Here is a 16,559-nt window from a genome sequence, read left to right as displayed (position 1 = left end):
CTCCGCCTTCTCGTACTCTTACGGATTTATGGACAGTCCTGCAGGATTCATGATGTCAGTTCCCTCCAGCACTACTTCGGACATTAGTCGAGTCCATGGCACAGCGTGTTGCGGCACTTCTGCGTGCTCACGGTGGCCCTACACGGTGTTAGACAGGTGTACCACTTTCTTTGGCTGTTCAGTGTAATAATAATGGCAGTAACAGTAATAATGGCAGATACAAAAAGAATTTGTATTTTTACAAAATAGATATTTTCTGGTACAGCGAGTGCTGGGGAAGGAAAATTCAAGGAGACTGCACAAGCTAAGAACACTGGTAAATGAGGAAGATTTTGTTGGAAAGAAGGATGTAAAGGGGTAGCGAGTGCGTACAGGACAAAGGCGGTCATTATTGTTGCTTCAGTAGACTTGTCATTAACTTTCTTTTGAGACTGGAGATGTTATTCAGTTCTCTAATATAATTAGGAATGATACTCCATTGTGGGTTTCCTGCTACTGAAAAGGCCAGTTGAACGTCACAGATATACTGTATTATACGCAGGCGTTCATAACCAGTTCCAGGGGCCGTGAGCTTCCCTGAGAATGGTCTTGCATTGTAACATTGCTGTGGTCAAAAATTGGAAGTATAAGTGTTTCCATGAATTTTTTTTCAGATCAGAAGGGGAGAGTTAAATTTTTGTACGGCATCGAGATAGCGCTTGTTGCAAATTGCAGTTACGTGCTCAGTCCCGTTTAGATTTTCATCTATTGTTTCCTAGATACTCTTGCTGACGGAGAGAGGTTGATGTGTGTCTCATATAGGATCAAAGACGGTGCGGTAGGGAGTCTCGATATTTCGGGCTAATGAGCCTAGAATGACCAACCAGCGCCGCTTGGGATTTAGGTGGGTTGAGATTAACCCTGTGTGCTGTTCCGGATTTGATAATGCACAAAGGTAGAATTAAAATTCTGGATAGGGTAGCTTTTGTGTTTGAGTAGGTAGGTTTGTATAATGTTTTGTGTATGTATGCAAGTAACTTTAACAGAATAGAATATGTTTGTTATCTCAGTAAGTCGATAAGCGATGAAATTACTGCAATAGTTCACGGACTGTCGATGACACAGCCATTACGTCTTTCAAATTTCGCTGTCGTGTCACAGTTACCATTCATGCCTACAGATGGCAGGTCAAGCCAGCAGTGTTCATGTCATTTGTTTTTGCATGTGTCAACATCATTTCGTCACAATGTGCAACATCATTTGTGGATAATTCCCCTTGGAAGTTTTCCCTGTTGAAGTATGGAAGGCGCTGTTCATCAGGAAACGTTAGAACAAACAATGCCAACATTTTTGTTATCTTACATGTCTGCAGGTTGGTATCTGTTACTAATTTGTGTGTTACGAAAATAATGTTCGTAAATGTCATTCTTAATGTCGCAATTCGCTTGTTTTTATTTGCGTTTTGAATACATGTGAAACGTCAGGTATTTTACAATATAATGCTGTGTGCATTTTCCCACCAATGTATTTAAAAGAAATTGATGTATGTTATCAGGTGTTGATATCCTTCAAAACTATGGATGGTATATCCTTGGTGCAAGTTTATTGTGCCTGTATGCATGGAGCAAAATCAAACCCCACGTGTATAAATGGTTGAAAGACAGGGAAGACAGGCAGTTTGCTGCTAAGTACCACAAAGGTTAGTTCATCGGGAAAACAGGGAGCTACTAAAAGTATGCACGAAAGTAAATCTTACTATAATTTTGTAGAAATGTATTAGAGTAACAAATACTCCGTAATATAAATGCTTCACGAAACTAAACTTTAAGCAAAAGCACCGTCTTCCTTTCCAAACTAATAATTAGTCATCACTTCACTCTTTCATGTGAAAGAATTTAAGAATGACTTTCAGATCCAGACCTCATCTATAAGAGACAGGACGCTATCGAGACTGCCAGACGTCGCCTGGAGGAGAAATATGCGGCAGAAGCTGCCAAGGCTGCAGAGAAGAGGAAAGAGGTATGTTTGTAACTAGGATTTCAGCAATTTGGACCAACACTGAAATGTAGCCGTGTAAAGCTGTTGTCGAAATTTATATCATGTCTGGTTCTGAAGTGAATATTACTATTACTGCAAGCACTATTCCTCAGGGTATTCTGTGAAAGAAAATATTTGAAGTATCGTACACACAATTTCCATGTGTTTGCCTTGATATGATTGCCTGTGATACTGGCATATATCTGTTCTAGAAAACTGTCATTCTCTGAAATAAAAATACACCGAGTAATAGTGTAGCCAGAGGGCTAAGATGAAGTATGACAATGTGGTTGTCAGTTTGGAAATTAACAAATATTATGTTCTCATAAATGCTAGGTAACTGTCTGCACAGTTAAGATAGTAGTGATACCTGTATTTTGTAGACCTTGAGCTGTACTACAGATCAGACTGTCTCCACACTCAATGTTTCAGGGGAGGAAGGTATTAAGATTGTTCTGGTGAAACTCTTGTAAACTTCAAAAATTTCAGCAGCTATTTAGGCTATCTGAATACATTTGTATTGTATGTCTATTGTTTTGCTCAAAATTTCATTTCCTCAGTTCTACATTGTTGCTGTCTTGGAATAGATAATGCTAGGATAGAAATGTAGAACTTGTACAGTTTTAGGAGATTAATTTGGCCAATGTTACTATATTCTGAGTTAGTTCATATTACCATTTGTCCACTGGAATATACTGTTAACACTGTTGAGTGATATATTCATTATGCAATTTTACAACTTTTTTTGTAGGTTCACATGATCTGGATTTTCCTCAAAGAATTGGTATGTCGCAGGTGGGAACTTAATGTGCAGAATGCCGTGATTACTGTTGTGTGGATGGCTTTGGAGAAAATTTTCTTACTTCTTTCACTTCCTCTCTTCTTTTGCCTCTGTGCTGTCACTAATTGAAATTCACTAATTGTAATCTTCTTGTCCCTTTGCAGAAATTTTGCTTTCAATGTTTTTTTACTCATTAACTTTCATCATTTGTTAACTGTCTGTCTGCATACATACTCAACAAACCATCGTACAGTGCCTGACAAAGGATACCGTGTGCCACTAACAACCATTCCCCCTCCTGTTCCAGTCACAAATGGATTGAGGGAAAAATGACTATGTATTAGCCTTCTGTAAGAGCCCTAATTTGTCTATTTTGTGGTCATTATGCAAAATGTATTTTGATGGCAGCAGAATCATTCTGCAGTTAACTGCAGTTGCTGGTTCTCTATATTTTCTCCTTAGTGTTTCGCAAAAGGAATATCGTCTCCCCTCCAGGTATCTCCATTTTTCATGTAGCAGCTTCATAAAACTTTCATGTTGACTAAGCCTACTGATGAAGAATGTAGCAGCAGGCCTTTGAATTGGTTCATTGTGTATGTGTAATCTGTTCTAGTAGGCAACCCAAACACTTCAGCAGTACTCACGTGAGCTCCATTGATTTCGCCATGTGTTTGATGGCTGTGCTGTATAGGTACTAGTCTGTCACAAAACCAGCTCCCCAAAATTTCTCAAATGACAACTATTCATTTTGTTCACCATATGATTGTGTAGTTATTGTCTTTCAAGCTGTATGTGTTCTGTTGTTCAGCCCACTTCTTCTATACTTTCATACCACTGTGCCTCTATTCTTTTCTTTCTTATTAATGTTTTTTATTCACTTTTCCCACTTGTTGCCTTTTTTATGTAGTTTCTTTCAAAGTATCTGGAAAACATGCTTTGAACACAAGGCATGTGTACTTCTCTTATTTGTTTTCCACAACCACTACATTGTCTCAGTATGCCCCATCTTCCACTCTACTCTCTTATCTGTGCACAAGACTGATATTAGCTGCACTCAGTTGTGGGAGATTCATAATTATACATAAACTTTCCAACAAATTGACTGTGTACATGCAGTTTGTATTCCTTTACTTTCTTCTTGTTTTCTTAACTTTTGTAAATGGTGTTTGATCCTTCTATAATTTTTTATAGTTAGAAGAGAAAAAAAGACAAGAATGGTTGCGACGACAGGAAGGAACATCGCATCCAGGTCACCGACTAAATGAGAGACCAGATCAAGATTCTCATAATAATGGCACTGATGAAAATACCAGCAGGAAGAAGCCATCAGGACTGAGATCAGGTAACTTATTTCATTCAGAGTACTGTAAAGCATTCGGTACACTGGCAAGAGTATCATGAACAAAATGAAAAGAAAAAGTTTACAGTGACAATGCCCAAGTGTTGGTCTTCATATTCCAATTCATCTTTTGAAACACATTTTTTGGAGGTTAGCCTTCCTGTTATGTGAGTTTGATGCTAGCTCTATTGTCTTTCTTCAACCAAATTAACAGAAATGAAAAGAGATGAACTAGAATAACTTACTTGTATTCCACATTTTATGAAACAAGAAAACGGTGTAATCCTTAGTTTCACTATCGGATTTTTGAATGTGGTAGCCATTATCCACAAATTGTGACAGTGAAAAGAGAGAGAGAGAGAGAGAGAGAGAGAGAGAGAGAGAGAGAGAGAACCATGACAAATGGCCTGACAACAGTAGAAACTACATAGTGCTTTGCAAACCTTTCATTCCATTGTGCTCCCTTCACCAGATCACGCGTATTAAATGGAAGCAGTTTATTTGTTGCTGTAAGTCCCACTATTTTTCCTCCCCCTCTTCAGTGCTGAAAGGGTGATCGGTTTAAGAACTACCAAAACAATGTTTTTTTTTTTTTTTTTTTTTTTTTTTTTTTTTTTACAGATGTTATTCTAACATTTATTTTTACTGGAACCCATCATGAAGACAAGTTGATGTCTTCATAAAGTATAAGATTCTTTTTTTCTGACAATTTTTTAATCCCCTCCCCCTTGCTTCACGATTTATATACCCTGTGTTTGAATTAATAGCCCATTAAAATGGTGAAATTAATCTAACTCTAATTTTCTTTAACCATTGTATTAAAATAATTTGAATTCTTGATAAATCTGCCAGCTTTCATTTTCTTGTGCTACATTACCTCTCCACAAGCAAATTATTAAAGGTCATTTCAATTGCTTTGGTACTAGAAATTCCTTGCCCATCCCCTGGCCCCTACTCCATGAATTTTTAAATATTGGGTAATTGTTTACTGCACAGGAGTTATAAATGTTGTTCCGTAACTGTGCATTTTCTGAGAACTAGGTGCCTTATTGGAAAGTGCTAGATACTTTATGTATGTGAGACGTGATTGGCAACTGGAGGTGAAGAATGGACCCAAGCAGTGGGTGTATGGTATCATTTTGTTAATAACAGCAATTAGTTTCCCTTGTGCCAACTTGTAAGGTATCTGTTACATTTTGACAGGCTTTCGAAATTCTTCCCATCTGTTCCCTAAAAATGTGCCTTCTACAGAGAGGCAGTGTGTCTCATGCAGGAAAGGAGGTCGTTGAATGGAAAATGCTTACTCTGTAGCATACTGAAATGCCTTAATAAAGTTGTACTTACTATCAAATGGCAAGTTTCATGCCCATACTTAGTAAAATTGATTGTAATTTTGTCAGTAGTTTTAACTGTGTTAACTGTCTGGTTTAATTTGATGTAAACTGAAAATCTTAAATAATTTGTTTTTGTTCCAGAAACTTGTTTGTTTTGTTCATGTCACTATTTTGATTAGTTTGGTTTTAGAAAGTAAGATATTAGCACTTTGTTGCAAACTTGTAATGATTGTTAAGGCTATATATCCTACACAAAATAGTTTGTCTTGTAAACTAAGCAAAATAAATATTAACAAGTAAAATTACATGAATGACGGGACACAATTTTTCAGATTATAATCCTCTAATGGGCGGTGGATCCAGAGGCTATCGCCCACCAAGACGTTCATGCTGTCCCTCTGGTGGTTGTGGATGAATAGTGGTAAGTTAAGGTATTTTGTCATGATGCCATATAGTTGCAATTTTTTTTTTTTCCCCATCAGTCTGCTGGCTGGTTTGATGCGGCCCGCCACGAATTCCTTTCCTGTGCTAACCTCTTCATCTCAGAGTAGCACTTGCAACCTACGTCCTCAATTATTTGCTTGACGTATTCCAATCTCTGTCTTCCTCTAAAGCTTTTGCCCTCTACAGCTCCCTCTAGTACCATGGAAGTCATTCCTTCATGTCTTACCAGATGTCCTATCATCCTGTCCCTTCTCCTTATCAGTGTTTTCCACATATTCCTTTCCTCTCCGATTCTGCATAGAACCTCCTCATTTCTTACCTTATCAGTCCATCTAATTTTCAACGTTCGTCTATAGCACCAAATCTCAAATGCTTCGATTCTCTTCTGTTCCGGTTTTCCCACAGTCCATGTTTGACTACCATACAATGCTGTACTCCAGACGTACATCCTCAGAAATTTCTTCCTCAAATTAAGGCCGGCATTTGTTATTAGTAGACTTCTCTTGGCCAGAAATGCCTTTTTTGCCATAGCGAGTCTGCTTTTGATGTCCTCCTTGCTGCTCCGTCTGTCATTGGTTATTTTACTGCCTAGGTAGCAGAATTCCTTAACTTCATTGGCTTCGTGACCATCAATCCTGATGCTAAGTTTCTCGCTGTTCTCATTTCTACTACTTCTCATTACCTTCGTCTTTCTCCGATTTACTTTCAAACCATACTGTGTACTCATTAGACTGTTTATTCCGTTCAGCAGATCATTTAAATGTTCTTCACTTTCACTCAGGATAGCAATGTCATCAGCGAATCGTATCATTGATATCCTTTCACCTTGTATTTTAATTCCACTCCTGAACCTTTCTTTTATTTCCATCATTGCTTCCTCGATGTGCAGATTGAAGAGTAGGGGCGAAAGGCTACAGCCTTGTCTTACACCCTTCTTAATATGAGCACTTCGTTCTTGATTGTCCACTCTTATTGTTCCCTCTTGGTTGTTGTACATATTGTATATGACCCGTCTCTCCCTATAGCTTACCCCTTCTTTTTTCAGAATCTCAAACAGCTTGCACCATTTTATATTGTTGAATGCTTTTTCCAGGTCGACAAATCCTATGAAAGTGTCTTGATTTTTCTTTAGCCGTGCTTCCATTATTAGCCGTAACGTCAGAATTGCCTCTCTCGTCCCTTTACTTTTCCTAAAGCCAAACTGATCGTCACCTAGCGCATTCTCAATTTTCTTTTCCATTCTTCTGTATATTAATCTTGTAAGCAGCTTCGATGCGTGAGCTGTTAAGCTGATTGTGCGATAATTCTTGCACTTGTCAGCTCTTGCTGTCTTCGGAATTGTGTGGATGATGCTTTTCCGAAAGTCAGATGGCATATCGCCAGACTCATATATTCTAGACACCAATGTGAATAGTCGTTTTGTTGCCACTTACCCCAATGATTTTAGAAATTCTGATGGAATGTTATCAATCCCTTCTGCCTTATTTGACCGTAAGTCCTCCAAAGCTCTTTTAAATTCCGATTCTAATACTGGATCCCCTATCTCTTCTAAATCGACTCCTGTTTCTTCTTCTATCACATCAGACAAATCTTCACCCTCATAGAGGCTTTCAATGTATTCTTTCCACCTATCTGCTCTCTCTTCTGCATTTAACAGTGGACTTCCCGTTGCACTCTTAATGTTACCACCGTTGCTTTTAATGTCACCAAAGGTTGTTTTGACTTTCCTGTATGCTGAGTCTGTCCTTCTGACAATCATATCTTTTTCGATGTCTTCACATTTTTCCTGCAGCCATTTCGTCTTAGCTTCCCTGCACTTCCTATTTATTTCATTCCTCAGCGACTTGTATTTCTGTATTCCTAATTTTCCCGGAACATGTTTGTACTTCCTCCTTTCATCAATCAACTGAAGTATTTCTTCTGTTACCCATGGTTTCTTCGCAGCTACCTTCTTTGTACCTATGTTTTCCTTCCCAACTTCTGTGATGGCCCTTTTTAGAGATGTCCATTCCTCTTCAGCTGTACTGCCTACTGCGCTATTCCTTATTGCTGTATCTATAGCGTTAGAGAACTTCAAAGGTATCTCGTCATTCCTTAGTAGTTCTGTATGCCACTTCTTTGCGTATTGATTCTTCCTGACTAATGTCTTTAACTTCAGCCTACTCTTCATCACTACTATATTGTGATCTGAGTCTATATCTGCTCCAGGGTACGCCTTACAATCCAGTATCTGATTTCGGAATCTCTGTCTGACCATGATGTAATCTAATTGAAATCTTCCCATATCTCCCGGCCTTTTCCAAGTATACCTCCTCCTCTTGTGATTCTTGAACAGGGTATTCGCTATTACTAGCTGAAACTTGTTACAGAACTCAATTAGTCTTTCTCCTCTTTCATTCCTTGTCCCAAGCTCATATTCTCCTGTAACCTTTTCTTCTAGTCCTTCCCCTACAACTGCATTCCAGTCGCCCATGACTATTAGATTTTCGTTCCCCTTTACATACTGCATTACCCTCTCAATATCCTCATACACTTTCTCTGTCAGTTCATCTTTAGCTTGCGACGTCGGCATGTATACCTGAACTATTGTTGTCGGTGTTGGTCTGCTGTCGATTCTGACTAGAACAACCCGGTCACTGAACTGTTCACAGTAACACACCCTCTGCCCTACCTTCCTATTCATAATGAATCCTACACCTGTTATACCATTTTCTGCTGCTGTTGATATTAGCCGATAGTCATCTGACCAGAAATCCTTGTCTTCCTTCCACTTCACTTCACTGACCCCTACTATATCTAGATTGAGCCTTTGCATTTCCCTTTTCAGATTTTCTATTTTCCCTACCACGTTCAAGCTTCTGACATTCCACGCCCCAACTCGTAGAATGTTATCCTTTCGTTGATTATTCAATCTTTTTCTCATGGTAACCTCCCCTTTGGCAGTCCCCTCCCTGAGATCCAAATGGGGGACTATTCCGAAATCTTTTGCCAATGGAAAGATCATCATGACACTTCTTCAATTACAGGCCACATGTCCTGTGGATACACGTTACGTGTCTTTAATGCAGTGGTTTGCATTGCCTTCTGCATCCTCATGTTGTTCATCATTGCTGATTCTTCCGCCTTAAGGGACAATTTCCCACCCCTAGGACAAGAGAGTGCCCTGAACCTCTATCCGCTCCTCTGCCCTCTTTGACAAGGCCGTTGGCAGAGGCTGACTTCTTATGCCGGTAGTCTTCGGCCGCCAATGCTGATTATTTATCAAAATTTAGGCAGTGGCGGGGATCGAACCCGGGACCGAAGACGTTTTTGATTAAGAATCAGACGCTACCCCTAGACCACGGGTACCATAGTTGTATATGAATATTAATTTAAAATGTTTCTTGCTCACAGTTGGTGATTGTAAGAACTGACTCCAATAACATTCCGACAGAAATCAAAACTTCTAACTGTGATTAATTTGTTGGTATTTACATAGGAAGTGTGTTTGAAGAAAGTAACTTTTTACACCTTTCTGTACTGAGTATAGCTAGTGAGAGTAGTAGAGGTATTTTTGTAGCTTTATTTATTTGGATGGAATATGTTGTTTATTTTATAAGGAACAAGCATATTAACACATGATGAAATAATTATAACATAGGTTTATATCCATGAGATATTTGAACAATAATAATCATTGTAGAGAAAATGCAAGTAAATATCAACATCAAAGTTCTCAAGCCACTTCTGTTGGTTCTACACTAACTGATATGCCTGAGGGCCTAGTTGGTTGCTTCTTGATCACTTTCTGGAAACTGTATACAGGGTGCATATGCTCCAGGAAATCCGGAAAAGACGTGGGAAGTTTTTCATCCAGGAAACGCCCAGGAATTTTTTTTAGGATTCTGGGAATTTTTCGTTATTTTATTTTTCAGTTACCGTATTTACTCGAATCTAAGCCACACTTTTTTCTGGTTTTTGTAATTAAAAAAAAAGCCTGCGGCTTAGAATTGAGTGCAAAGCATTAGTTCTGAAAAATGTTGGTAGGTGCCACCACAACTAACTTCTGCCGTAGAATATATGTAGCGCTACACAGGCATGCTTTGCAGGCACAAACAAATACTGGCATTAAAACCTCTGCGTCAGTAAATAAATTAAAAGAAAAGGTAGAAAAATGTAAATATTATGCCATGTATTCTTTCGTGTTTGCTGCTATCTCATTTAAATCCTGTCTGCCTAATAAACTACGAAACTAGAGTGAGACAACAGCAAACGCGGAAGAATGTACATATCATATCATGTCATGTTTATATTCGTATTATTGTTATGCTGAGTAGTGATACAGTCAGAAGTGAAGCACAGCAACTGACTAGATTTTTAAATCTAAGATGACTAATTTCTGTGCAGATTGTAATGTAGTAAGGAGGCATCTGCAAAGATTTTCAAACGGAGAAAAATTTTCGCTTAACTCTCGTTCAGAACATCTATCATACGCCGTTTATTTGGTTCTTGTTGATCATTATCAAAGAAAGCAGCAGTGTAAATAACAAAAAATATCAGTCTCTTGCCATTGTTTCGCTAATGAGACAATTCCTCTATTTTTTTATATTGTAAGCCGCGGAAGCGCGCACAAAAGCAAGCCATGCCGCGAGCGGCAACAGGTCGTAAATGCTCTTTATAAGAATGCGACAAACAATGCATGACACAGTACAATAATGCATTTTGAGCTTAGAGTGACGTAAACACCTGTAACAAAGAGGACGGCACTTATCAGATCAAAGCAAAATAAGCAATCGATTCAAACCAGACGAAGCACGTGAAAAAGGAAGGGTACCCGTATAAATACGGACAGAGCGCCTGACACATAGCAATGGCTACTTGGTAAAGCTTAACTGTTAAGCTTACGAGTCGAACCAAACTACTGTAGCTGTATCTTTATCCATTCTACCTAAATTGTGTCTCTTGTTACAATGGACCAACTTTGTATCGATTTGGAAGTGCGGTCTAAAACTTTTCTCTCTCCTTGAATTTAGAGTCTCAAATTTCAGGTGCGGCTTAGATTTGGGAAAAATTTTTTCTTGATTTTGAGTATCATTTTTCAGGTGCGGCTTAGATTCGAGTGCGGCTTAGATTCGAGTAAATACCGTTTCTTTAATTTTGACTGGTAAGAACTCATGTTTTGTTAAAGTGTTTGACTTTAGTCTGTTACTCCAGAGTAATACTGCAGCAGTAGAACATAAACAAGAGATAACACCACAATAAGACTTTGGTAGCAAAGAAAAAGTTCTGTTAACAACACAACACAGTGCGCATACAAGTGTGTGCTGATAGCAAAATGTGTCAAGGGCTTTATGGTGAAAACTATGCAATTCTTCATAACAGCAAACTGCTTTCAATGAATGTGACATCTCAGTTACATTTCTAACAGCTCACAGGAAAATATTGTGAATGTTTGAGAACCATTCTCTTCAAAGTAAATTTCCTTTTATGCAAGACAAATTATGTTATATGTGAGAGTGTGTGATTAATTTCTTAAATTATATTGTGTGTAACTCTTACAAAACTTAATGCTTGGAGGATCAGACACTTAGAAATGTTTCAGGCACAGAAGACCAACCATTTATGACATTAAAAATGTTACTGCCAGGTCCATGTTTTGATATACCTTAATGGATAACACAGCTAAAAGACTAATCTTAAATGTTAATAATAATGATAAAAAAGTATAACTGACTTTTTAAAAAATGGGCAGGGTGAGTTCTTGAGCAATTTGACACATAATCTGCTTTTCTATGGAAAAGTCGAAGTGCTCAATAGAACGTGTATTCAGCCAGGTGACCAACAAGAAGTTTGGTACATAGCAGTGAACTCTAAAATCATACTTGTCAGAAATATTCTCCTGCTGCAGTTTAAGTTCTGCTCTTAGGATCCTGCCTAACCATACATTGTTTTTTTTTTTTTTTTTTTTTCCAACCAGTATTATATGTGAAAGCTCGACTTTTCTTGAAGAAAATGTCATCTAGTAGTTATATTCTGCAAAGCAAGAATATATATTATCCTGGCATATTTTCCAGAATTTGAAGTTTACTGCAAAACCGCTCGGAGCGCTACTACGATCTCTGTTTTTGTATTGTAGCATTGGCATCACACTTCTTATATTTTGCTGTTCAGTGTTCCGAAACTACTGTGCTGTATTTGGTGAATTCATATTTATACTTTTGTAATACAAAAATATGCAGCGTGTGTGGTGCCGTGCATTAGAGGTCTTTCTAAATTATTTTTTTTTTTTATTTGCTGTGAGTACCAGGCAGTTTGACACCAGTGTATAAAGCCTTTACCATTCAGAGTATTGATATGTTTCATAGCCACGAGGGGAAAGTATATTGTCACTTAACTTGGAAAAAAATGTACTTTCATCAAGGTATAGTGTATTTTCACATGGAAAAAAATGCAATTTCACCTAGAAAAAGTATATTTTTAACCAGGAAATTCAGGGAAATTCAGTGAATGCCCCCCCCCCCCCCTCTCCCATATGTACTCCGGTATATCACTCCCCCCCCCCCCCCCCCCGCCCCCCCCCAGGTACAAAGCAACTCCACACATTGCTAAGACTTCCATAAGTAATATTTCAGTTGCTGCCAGAAGAGCAGCAGCTTCTTCAAACTGCGGCCACTCTGAGCACCTTGTTCAAAAGATTACTGATTACCAATAAAAGTGAAGCCTCTAAACTTTTGTTCTGACAATTAGTCAAAGAGAAAAAAGTGTGGTCAAACTATGAGACTCCTGGGGAACTGCTGTTAGTACTCCTTCTCTTTCGTAATGCAACCACCAACTCAAGATTGAGGTATAAGAACAAAATTAAGAAACTCTTCGTGCCTCATAGTGTAGATGACACTTACTGTTCATTGCTTTGATCTTCTATGTTGTGGAGTATTGTGCTCCAGCTTGGGTGCAGAGTTCTTAATAACAAACTGATACTTGAATTAACTACTCAAGAATGATTTCTGGAACCATTACATCATGGGTAATGAGACTTAATGTCATCAGTACGAACCTAGGATAAAATGATGAAGTGCACAAATTCACGTGATGGGGCAATACTTTGATGACATAACTGACATGTAGCCAGTGTAGCTCATACATTTACCTGTATCCCAAAGAATGACTTCTGACAATTTCACATGCATGCATGTATGATCATTTAGTACACTGTATTTAAGTGGGGCATTCTATGTAGAACACATGAAGCATTAAAACCACCATCTTCACTCTTCTTCACTTTTATTGATCGAATCTTGAAACACCTTGGACTGATGGGCTACATAATATGAAATACAAAAAAATTCTCAAGTGAATAGGCAGTCCTATATTCATTTTAAATTTATGAGGGTTGAATGAAAAGTAATGCCTCCACCTTTGTTAATTGGGTTTGGATGGGAATATTTTAATAAATCAAATGCAGAAATAATCCTTAGAATGTGATCTTCAATTGCCAATATTCAATTTCCACATAAGCACCAGCCAATTGGAAACATTTCTGCCAATGATGAACAAGTTTTCTGAAGCCATCATGGAAGAAGTGGACACTCTGACACTCTGTGGAACCACAGACTTGCAGTTTTCTCAAGGTCTTCATCAGAAGCATAATGATTTCCCTGCAGATTGTCTTTCTTTATCGGAAACAGATGGAAGTTGGACAGTGCTAAATGTGGACTGTGTGGACGATGCCGTACAATGGTGAGATTCAGTCTCTGAAGTTCTGCTGTGGTGGCACATGAAGTGTGTGGTTTGGCATTGTCATGCTGCAGGAAAACATTTTCCTTTTCCTTTTGGTCCCAGCGACGCACAGTACTGACATCAGCACGATCGCCGTAAACTGCTTTCTTTCTCCGATGAATCTCCTTTGGGGTGACACCTTCTGCTGTCAAGAATTCAATGACTGCACATTGCTTAAATCTAAGTGACTGACCGTGTGTGCAGGGTTCTATACTTTATACTGTAACAACACAACCGTTCAGTGCTTAGGCTTTCTGCCAACTGGAGCTCAAGAGAAAAAGCTACAGAACAAGCCAGTACCTGCTGCATACCAATGCTGCCAACAGTTGAAGAGTTATGAAGGTGGAGGCGTTACTTTTCAGGAAGCACTTAAGGAAACTACTATTTGTCTGGCTGAGGGGCTAATAAACTTCGTTATTGAGTGGGAACTTGTATATTCTGTCACTCTTCTATATCTGTGAGCTGTAGGCATACTGCAGTGTCGTCATGGGGTGTGGTATGTTGAACGTTGAGCTACAGGAAGAGTGGAGTAAAAAGAAATTCCTTCAACCTCAGGATGTGCTGCATGGTGTCAGTTTTGAGCTGAAACTGTTATTAGTCTAAAAGTTCTGGGTGTGCCTCAGCGGTGTTAGTTTTTCTAAATAACTGGATCAGTCTTGAAGATCTGACTTTATTTCCCTAGTTGGTCATATTTGTACCAAGGTTTCAAATTCTTCAAATAAGATACCTCCAATGGAAAGGGTATGGCATGTGTAAGTAGTAATACCCGCACAACTAAAATGGCTTTAGATAATTTGCAAAGCACTTTACCCTAGAAGTATTGTCTTAGCTGTAACAAAAGTGTTTCTGATCATGTCTTCCTGAATGTTAAAGGAGCAGAGTGGTTGTGGGGGAAAAACAGTCTTCCATCTGCAAAAAGGCCCTATGGAGCATCCCTGTAGTGCTTTGCAGGCATTCTGAAATTAAAACAAAACTCTGTAATTGTTATCCAGGACTTAATATGATAGAGACTTCAAAAGCTTTATAAAGAGTAAAGATAAAAATGTACCAGATGTTCAAAATATATAGGTCAGTGGCAAACTCAAGTGCAGGCCACGTTTGTATTGAAATTTGTCATTGTTTTTGCCCAATCACAAAGTAGCTTGTTTCATTTGTCTCGAGCAAGACCTCACATTGTCAAAGTCGGAGGCTATTTTGTGTTGCAACTGTGGGCATACCACAATCGCAAGATACAGGTTTCCCATTGAAAATATTGTCAACCTACATGATGTCTGAATATCACATATAGTGCCAAGTTTTTGGAGGGCTGTCCAGGTGATCATGTAGTGAGTATTGAAGAATGTAAAGCATGCATCAAAGAAAAGTTGATGTAGGTGGTATACATAGTAAAGCAGTTTCTGTATTTCTTCCATAGTTGCATCTGGAGAGTTATGCACCTTCTGCACACTTATTGCAGTTAGTTTCCATTAACACCACAGCTTGATGGCTCTGTAATTAAGTGCCAGACTACAGATCTAAAGGTCTGGGGTTCATTCTCTGGTTAGTTCTAGCATTTAATCTGTAATTTTACACTTTTTTGCCTCTGGCACTGATAATTAATATGAAAATGCTGTGTTCATGTTGAACAGTAAGTCCCCCCGGTAACTGACTGGGTAGCTCAGTGCAGAGGTCTGAGGAATGCAAGACATACCATTTCAGTTACTACCATTCCCAGTAATGCACTTTGCTGACAGCTTTGCCTTTTAATTTAGTTTCATCTACATTATAACCAATGTACTAAAGTCTACATGTGTCAATAATAAATAAAATAAATTAGCTACTGCTCCAGTTACATAAAGTAAATATCAGGCTTCAATTTTTGTTGCAGGTATTCTGTTTTTGTTTCAGACTTTGATGATATGTTGTATTTGTTTATGCAGTGTAACATTAGATGAACATTATCTCAAAGTTTAATGTAAGAAGTTAAAACTTCACATGGAAGTGACAAATTCAATATGAAATGTACAAAAGTGACTAGGACCGTAAAGCGGTAACACATATAAATTGTTATAGCAAACTTGATGTTGTTTTGGCTGTGGCGTTAATTTAGTTCGATTTCACACATTGTCATCATTTATTTATTTTTGTGTCTTGCCTGTTTTCTATATGCTGTTTTCTATATGCTGTTTTCTATATGCTGTTTTCTATATGCTGTTTTCTATATGCTGTTTTCTATATGCTGTTTTCTATATGCTGTTTTCTATATGCTGTTTTCTATATATCTGTTAGTTGTTATCACTCAGTCAAACGTATAAATTGTGAACATATTTTTCTTTGCATTTGTTCCAGGATGGCACTGAGTGGGAACTGTAGCAAGTGCAACTGAGCTCTTGAAAGCTGTGTGTTGATAATTTGAAAGTCTGTGATAATTTGTGGATGTCTTATTTATCAGCATACTTGTTAATAATAAATGAATGTAAATAAATACTTCCAGAAATATGTAACAAAAGTCATCTTCTGCTTTTCATTTCTACAGTGGAGAATACCACAGGCCACCAAGTGAGGTGGCACAGTGGTTAACACACTGGACTCTCATTCGGAAGGATGACGGTTCAAACCCATGTCCCGCCATCCTGCTTTAGGTTTTCCATGATTTCCCTAAATCATTTCAGGCAAATACCAGGATGGTTCCTTCGAAAGAACACGTCCAATTTCCTTCCTCATCCTCCCCTGATCCAGTGACTCTGATGAGTTCACTGTTTGGTTCCCTTCCCCCTAACAAACCAGCCAACCAACCAACACCACAGGGCATTTTGCAACTGTGGCAACAGCCAGTGTTCATCTTATATGCTCCCTCTTGCCCTCCACTCCATCCTTAACATACGTTCTGTACAAATGATTCTGTATTGAT

The 16,559-nt window shown here is 38.4% G+C and overlaps 1 protein-coding gene across 1 annotated transcript; it reads left to right on the top strand.

Annotated features, from left to right (window-relative positions):
- Window positions 1-1,183: 1,183 nt before the first annotated feature.
- Window positions 1,184-16,161, top strand: LOC124711562 (selenoprotein S-like). The gene is made up of 6 exons (XM_047241702.1): window positions 1,184-1,351; window positions 1,535-1,678; window positions 1,892-1,998; window positions 3,989-4,139; window positions 5,803-5,891; window positions 15,998-16,161. Exons 1-5 carry the CDS (start codon window positions 1,279-1,281, stop codon window positions 5,883-5,885), a joined length of 558 nt encoding a protein of 185 aa, XP_047097658.1. The 5' UTR covers window positions 1,184-1,278; the 3' UTR covers window positions 5,886-5,891; window positions 15,998-16,161.
- The last annotated feature ends 398 nt before the right edge of the window (window positions 16,162-16,559 follow it).

The sequence above is a fragment of the Schistocerca piceifrons genome, chromosome 8 (genome assembly GCF_021461385.2).
Source record: "Schistocerca piceifrons isolate TAMUIC-IGC-003096 chromosome 8, iqSchPice1.1, whole genome shotgun sequence".
Taxonomy (NCBI): domain Eukaryota; kingdom Metazoa; phylum Arthropoda; class Insecta; order Orthoptera; family Acrididae; genus Schistocerca; species Schistocerca piceifrons.
The sequence above is the reverse complement of the archived record's forward strand: the minus strand, read 5'-3'. Positions and strand labels throughout refer to the sequence as shown.